This window comes from Rhinoderma darwinii, chromosome 13 (genome assembly GCF_050947455.1).
Source record: "Rhinoderma darwinii isolate aRhiDar2 chromosome 13, aRhiDar2.hap1, whole genome shotgun sequence".
Classification (NCBI taxonomy): Eukaryota; Metazoa; Chordata; class Amphibia; order Anura; family Rhinodermatidae; genus Rhinoderma; species Rhinoderma darwinii.
The window spans coordinates 44839242-44847363 of NC_134699.1; the positions used below are offsets into that span (position 1 = coordinate 44839242).

Below are 8122 nucleotides of genomic sequence, written 5' to 3' on the forward strand. Positions count from 1 at the left end.
GTGTCGAAATCACTCCCCCCCCCCCCACCATTGATTTCAATAGGAAGCAGAAGCGCTTTTTTTCCTGGACGGCTTTTAGCCGCTCACGGGAAAAAAGCGGCATGGCCTTTCTTGCTGCGTTCCTTGCATTAGCTCCCAATGGCCAGCGTCCCCCCTTAAAGATTGACAGTAAGTTCCTTCTTCCAGATTTCCATCCAGGTTCCCCTTATTGCGGGAGAGTAGGTACGAATTGCTCATAGTTGCATTTTAGAAACCGATTACATTAATGTGTTTATTTATTTTTTAGAACAACTACTCAACGGGCGCATGGACTTTTCATTCTCTGGTTCAGGGAACAGTCTTACTCGGACAGTAACCGGCTACCAACAGCTCAGTCAGAACACTCAGCAAGAATCCTACAGGTTTGGCAGCACAAGCTCCGACCATACAACCGCCATTTCAGGACATAGTAAGTGTCGGGTTATTTCTGGGATGAAAGAAATGGAAAAGAGGGAATTCTCATCCCCACAAAAGGGTCAATATACACATTTCAACACTAAAATTGCAACACCAGGATGGAAAAGTTTTGGAAATGTGGAAATCTCAGGATCCATAGACATGATAGGGATATGCAAATGAAAAAAAAATGGAAACAAAATATTCCAAACATCTTGATTTATTCAGTATTGAGTAGGAGCACCACGCTCAGAAATACACGCACCAACAAACCTTGGCATGCTATCAATGAGGTTATTAATGGGAAGGTTATGCCACGCTAAATGCACTTAGGCACGTAAAACATCAAAATTGGCTGCTGGCAGCTCCGTTTGCAATTGCCTACCAATGACGTCCCAGATGTGCTCAATGGGAGCCAAGTCAGGAGATGCTGCAGGCCATGGTCGCACGTTTAGGCCACGCAGGCTGCTCAGAGTAGCACGAGCAACATGCCTCCTGTTGAAAAACGGCTTCTGGAACACTTGAGAAATGTCCGTACCACTGGTCCCACGACCAAATCAATGTAACGCTGAGCTTTTAGTGTACCTGAAATGAAGAGTAGAGGGGTCCGGCTAACATTATGTCACCCCACACAATAATCCCGGGAGGTCAGGTGTGACATTCCCTTGTGAAGGCCTCTTCATAGCGTTGCCCATGTGGTCTCCAGACCAATCTCCAGCTATCATTGCGTCCGAGACAAAAGCGGAACTCATCACTGAAGAGGATAGACCTCCATTCCAGCCTTCATTGCCGTGCACCATGATAGCCCTGCGGTGGCGTGTGGTCAATGGAACATCTGTAGCTGGACATCTGGCTCATAGTCTAATGTAGTGCAAACGCCTTCTGATGGTTTGCGTTGACACTTGTTGCTAGGGATGTGACACTTGCAGTACAGAATGTATCACTACGCGCCATTCTTCCAATCAGACGATCTGTTGTCGGTGTAGAGGTTCGCCTCCGTGCACTTCTTGCTGTCATTCCCGTTCGTTGTTCTCCCAACCTATAGGACACGCAACGTTGAGCAGTGCTAACATCTTGGCCCAGGCACGTAGCGATCTGCTGGAGTGATAAACCAAGGTCTCTCAGTGCAATTATTCTGTCCTTCTCCGATTGCAACAAGTGTCGATAGCTGGCACATCAACGAACAGGGGGCATCGCACAATCATCCCAAATCACTTGATGCAATTTTTAAGGTTTCATGTGACTAAAAATCGTTGTTCAATCTGGCTTCTATGCCTCCCACATGCCAGATTGGAGCTCGGTGCTTGAAAATTTGATAATTTGCAGATCTTACCGACACCGGATACTTCCTCAACTTGCATAACCTTACGGCTTGCCATTCGTTGCAATTTTAATGTTGAGGGGTGTAGCTCTCAATGTTCATCAAAAGTCTATCCTACATTACACTTTCTAAAAATCTAAATTCCACACAATTCTGTCATTTTCTTTATTTTATTGGTCTGCATTCCTATGATTTCTGTGATTCTCTCACTGTGCAATGTTTTGGCTCCCAATCCCTTTCTCACTATCTCCTGCTGTCTCTTTTCCCGATCCTGGTGGAGGGTCCCTGCCTCCCATGCGGGAGTACACAGAGAGTCGCCTTGCTGGGAAAAAGGTGAAGGGTTACCATGGCAACTGCACCAGCCGGGACACAATAATTATGGCTGACAGACCTAGAGGAATGCACGCGGTGATAGGTACCATGGAAACATTGTCACTCATGCTATTTGGTCATTGCTTTCCATGGAGGCTTCATCCCATTCTGTTTTAATTCCCATCCAATGAGATGGAAATGACTGGAGATGATTGTGCTGCGTAACTTCATGACGTAATACGAAGTATCAAGGACCAACACTAAAGCAGGGGCGTAGCTAGGGGGGCAGGCGGGGCATGTGCCTCAGGCGCAACTACAAGGGAAGGAAGGGGGGGCACCGACCAGGGGAGCGGAGGCATGTGCCCTCCGGGCCGGTACCCCCCATAGACATGGGCAGCGCATGGGACAGGAGCGGTGTATGTAATGCACAATGTTCTCCTGCACAGGCAGAGCGTGTGCGCTCCGGGTGGCTGCATTACACGTCACGTGTGACGTCATATAATGCGTCCGGCCATACACTCTGCCTGTGAGGAGAACACCATTGAAGTGTTCAGCCCCAGCTAGCAGGGAGGATGGAGGAAGAGAGGGCTGGGGAGGAGCAGTCTTACACACAGCTCTCCTCCTGCCTGCAACGAGTGACCCCCCCCCCCTCATTAAATGAAGATCCCTCCACGGAGTGAGAGTGTGTCGTTTTTGTGTGAGAGGGGGGATTGGACTGTAAATATTATGTGTGGGGTGAGGAGATTCTGTATAAATTGTTTTAGTGGGGAGGAAGGATTTGACTGTATGCCTTATGCACACTTCCGTCAGCCGTTGTACTGCCGCTAATGACGGTTCCACAAATCACAGACCTCACACGGATGGCTTCCATGTAGTCCATTGTTTCACGGACCAAATCAATGCAAAGGCCGAGACTGTTCCGTCAAAAACGGGCAGGAGTAGGACCTGTCCTATTTTTGAGGGGAACAGCGGCACGGCATTAAAACGACGGAACTGGGCATGGACCCATTGAAATGAATGTGTCAGGGTGCTATCAGTTCAAACAACGGATAGCACCCTGATGAAAAAACTGAAGTGGGCATGAGGCCTAAAGCACACATCCGTTGCCATTTATACGGCTGCATATCACGGATCCGCAAAACAAGGACCGCACATAGAACTATACTGCTTGTAAAGTGTACAAGTGGCTTTATGCTTCAGTGACATTAAAGTAAAAGTGAAAAAAAAAGTTACACCTCATTGATTGGTTGAGCAAGAAAACATGGTGAGTGGGAAGGAGAGGTCGGGAAAGAGTTGGGGGGGGGGGGGGGCGCCAAGATGAATTTTTGCCCCGGGTGCAGGAGAACCTAGCTACGCCTCTGACTAAAGCATATCTAAACCAGTGAGGATTACGAAGTGCCGCACAATCTATTTCAGCATTTAATGATTGCAATGCATGAATCGCTTTTACTCACCCCCATATCAGACTGGTCTAAGGTACATATTTTAAATGCATTTCCCCAAAAATGTCCTCTTCAGCCAAGCGTTTAAACATTTGTGTGACAACCAATGTGGCCAGGCTAGCGTCAGCCCCAGGGAAATCTGGGCAGGTGCGAAGGACCAACTGCCTATCAAGAGAGAACTAGGCTGATTGGCTGGATAACTAGGAAGATTTGCAATCCAAGATTTTTGGAAAGCTCTAGTTAACAGCTATCCCAGAATCAGATGTAACTAAGAAACGGTTGAATAGAATTTTTAGCAACTTGACAGAAGTGGACAACTCATGGACATACTTAGTTTTCATTTTAACCAATTGGCACATACTGCCAAAACCGCACTGCAATGGCTGGGATCGGAGTTAACCACTTAGCTTAAATCCAGCGATCACTATTGACCACAGCATCGGTGAGAAAAAGGGGGGCAGCCCCCTCCAACAGCTCATCGTCCACCATCCCCGCAATGTCCCCCACAGTCCCCCATCGTAGCCTTGGGGGACTAATGAAGGCCCTCTAGGTCATCCATCTTTGTGCTCCTATGAGCCAGTAAAAAACACAATATACAGCAATACATTATTACTGCAGTATATTGTTCAAGCGATCCAACAATCTCTTGTATAAGTCCCCTAGGAGGACCAATAAAAAAAATGTAAAGTACAGTTAATGTTTGAACTTTTTTTTTTTTTTTTTTAATGAACAAAAATTGTAAAACTAACAATGGTAGCGCTGCATCCATAAAAGTCAGAACTATTGTACTATATGGTGAACGCTGTAAAAAAAATATGCCAAAATTGCATTTTCTTTGGTCTTTTCAGCTCCACCAAAAAAATGCAATAATAAGTAATCAAAAAGTCACATGTACCCCAAAAAAGTACCAATTTTCTTTCAGTTTGTCTAGTACATGAAATGGTACAGTAACTGGTGCTATTAAAACTACAACTCATCCTGCAAAAAACAAGTCCTCATACAGCTATGTCAATGGAAAAATAAAAATAAAAAGTGATCGCTTTTGGAAGGCGGGGAGGAAAAAACGTAAAAAACTAAGATTGACTGTGGTGCCAAGGAGTTAAAGTAGGATTCCCATCATAAACAAACATATATGGCATATCCACAGGATATGCCATACATGCAGGATAGGTTCGTATCCCACTTCTAGGTCCAGTGACCCCTATTGGCCGTTTCAGGCCAACGGCTCTCCCCATACAAGTTAATAGAGTTAGCCCCAGCCCTCTGCTTTGAAGTGTATAGCAATTACAGAAAGCCAAGCGTGACTTACTCAGCCCCTTCCATAACTCCCATGGACTTCAATGAAGAGAGCCACGTGCAACCTCTCTATTGACTTGACTGGGGTGAGAAGCAGGCCTGACTCCGCAAACGGGGACCATGAGATTCACATTTTCCCAATAGGTCAGGGTCCCAGAGGTGGGACCCTGCCCTATCAAGCATTTATGGCATAACCGTTCCCTGTACAATACTGATTCTGGAGCATCTTTTCTTAGAACTTTGTTATTCCCGTTCCTTAGTTATTGCTCCTAGAAATGTATGAATAAATTGATAAATGGATGTTACCAGTCTGTGTAGGGACTCACCCCCAACTGATAACACCCAGTTGTCAACTTCTCCATATAATTCTAGGACGAATAACTGGGGAACGGAACGACAAAGATGGGCAACACTTGTATTTACTATAACATACATGTCAGCAGAGGTGACCGGTCCTATTTAAGGGGAGAGAAAACCCCAAAGCTTTTTACGGTGTACAACATACCGGTCTGATTATAAATAGGTTAACATGCCTGCCGGCCCATAATTTTCAAAACATGCTCGGCTGATGCCACTTATTGAAGTCGCTGGGCCCGGAGGGGGTTAGCGCCACACCGCTATAATCATGCTTCCTCAAAAACTGGATCCTGCCATGCATGTGGATCTAGTGCATGTTCTGTTCTGCTTGTCATACAGATATGTATGTTTAAGGTTTGCTTACGCTTGGACTCCGATCAGCACCATCGATACTTGGAAGACATTAATCGGACATACAGCTGGATAGGTATACACAATGCCTGAAGGTTTTGAACGTTGTAATAATGTTTGTAGCAAGTATGTGTGCTGCCGGGCTTATGCATTACACTTGTTCTCAGCATGTGGACAAGTGGGCATAAAGCTCTTTGTCTATGTGGACATCCCAGCTTGGTATACCAATATTTGTTATTGAAATGAGTAGATGCAATAAAACTTTGCCTGTCGTGTGTGCATAGGTACATCAGGACAAAACAGATTGGGACTACCCCCACTTATGATGGGCACCGGGAGAGGACGAACTCACTCAGAAGACGTGCGTGATGCCCTCTCCAGTTTAGATGTGGCCATTCAAGGTGAGGAAGGCTTTATAAAAGATCTAATAAAGTCATGTCTACGGCTTTACTTTATCTACATACTAACAGAATTGCCTATTGTTCATTTAGAGTCGCGCCTCTCACCCGGAGTCCCTGACACTCCCACTCGCTTAGTATTCTCAGCATTGGGGCCTACATCCTTAAAGGTCAGCTGGCAGGAGCCACTATGTGAACGAGAGGTGCTGGGATACAAGGTGCAATATCAGCTGCTTAACGGAGGTATGTCATACCTTAACATGTGATTTTCAAATGGTGAGGGACGTGACGTCATGCAGATTAAGAAAAAACTATGAACGGCTGCCAAGCTTGCATAGGTTGTAGGAGATATGATCAATTACTTTACTTCCAGGGGACACACGAACCATCGACATCCCAAATCCCCAGGAGAACTCTGTGGTAGTGGAAGATTTACTCCCTAATCACTCATATATGTTCCGGGTTAAAGCACAGAGCGACGAGGGATGGGGACCGGAACGGGAAGGTGTTATCACTATTGAGTCACAAGTGGACCCACAGAGTCCTCTCAGCCCTGTACCAGGTACCTACTACTTTTTCCAGTTAAAAGGGTTGTCCAGGATTAGAAAACCAGCGCCACACCTGTGAATGGGTTATGTCTGGTATTGCAGCTTCGCTCTATTGAAGTGAATGGGGCGGAGCTGCAATACCACACAACACCTGTTTTTGTAATCCTGGACAGCCCCTTTAATGCCATATATAACATATTGTGGAATATGTTGTCACTACATAAAGATTATTATATCAGATAAGACAAGTTATCTTCTATTCTTTATTGTAAAGTTATTATATAAATTGACAGTTCAACTAAGCGCCTGTTCACATCAGCGTTGGCTTTCCATTCCGGGGTTATGTCGGGTGAACCCCACAACGGAAAGTCAAACTGAAACCTTAGCTTCCGTTTCAGTCACCAGTGATATCAATGGTGACGGAAACATTGCTAATGGTTTCCGTTTGTCACCATTCCGGCAGATTTACGTTTTTTCCGACTGAATCAATAGCGCAGTCGACTCGGCTATTGATTCCGTCGTTAAAACGGAAACCATTAGCGATGTTTCCGTCAAAATTGATATCACTGGTGACGGAAATGGAAGCTGTGGTTTCAGTTTCACTTTGCGGGGTTCACCCGATGGAACCCCGGAACAGAAAGCGAACGGTGATGTGAACAGGCCTTAACTCTACCAAGATGCCAAAACTCTTGACAGGACTGTTCTATTATATACTAGTATTTCCCATAAAACAACAATTCTGGAGCATCGTTTTTTTTAGAACTATAACTTATAACTGGGTGTTACCATTCCCTTTGTCAATAGGAATGTTCGTCAACATTCTGACGTCGATACCACTAAATGGACAGTGTCAATGTGTGTAAATACACAACAACAAAAAAAACGACGAAGGACATTGGACCTACCTAGATTTCTATAAGAGTCCCCCTTTCTGCTGCAGAAGTAATGCACTGTATGGTTATCTTAAAATAAGAACGCCATGTTCATTTTTTCTATCCGATTTACAGGTTCTCCTTTCACTTTGAGCACCCCAAGTGCACCTGGACCCCTTGTTTTTACTGCTCTCACACCAGACTCTCTACAACTCAGCTGGGTGAAACCAAGAAAACCCAATGGTACCATCCTGGGCTACATGGTCACCTGTGAAATGCTGCACGGTGGAGGTAAGAGATTGGGAAGAACTGCTGGGGGTTCATTATATGTCCGTTTGTATCATTGACATGGAATCTAGTATTTATGTCAATATATAATCTCAGGAGAGCTGAGGAATATTTACGTGGAAGGTGATATGCCGGAGACAACACTGACCGTGCCCTTCCTGAGTGAGAACCTTCCCTATAAGTTCAAGGTGCAGGCCAAAACAACACAAGGATTTGGACCAGAAAGAGAAGGAATAATTACCATTGAATCACAGGATGGAGGTAAGGGGGGTATTTTAAGGGTAGGAACACACTAGGCGGATAAAGATCTAAACATTTTTGATACCGTATATTATTTAGGGACCTGTTTATAGTTTGATTCATACATGACCTGTGTTACTTGTAGGAAATTTCTCTCAGTTCGGCTCACAGCAGATTAGACGTCGTGAAGTCTTCAATCTGCCAACTGAATACAGTCAGACCAACGTCACGCACTCTACAATGTCCGAACCTTTCTTCACAG

General features: G+C 45.1%; 1 protein-coding gene across 3 annotated transcripts in view; it reads left to right on the top strand.

The window, feature by feature from the left end:
• The window catches only part of ITGB4 (integrin subunit beta 4), a 121745-nt gene that overhangs the window by 111729 nt on the left and 1894 nt on the right, over positions 1-8122 (top strand). For 2 of the 3 annotated variants that reach the window (XM_075845875.1, XM_075845876.1), the window contains exons 33-39: positions 287-448; positions 5799-5915; positions 6006-6155; positions 6286-6474; positions 7468-7623; positions 7717-7881; positions 8006-8122. In XM_075845875.1, the coding sequence (XP_075701990.1) occupies positions 287-448; positions 5799-5915; positions 6006-6155; positions 6286-6474; positions 7468-7623; positions 7717-7881; positions 8006-8122 (1056 nt within the window). Of the gene's footprint in view, positions 1-286; positions 449-2036; positions 2172-5798; positions 5916-6005; positions 6156-6285; positions 6475-7467; positions 7624-7716; positions 7882-8005 lie in introns of all 3 variants that reach the window. The other variant, XM_075845877.1, reaches the window with a different exon arrangement.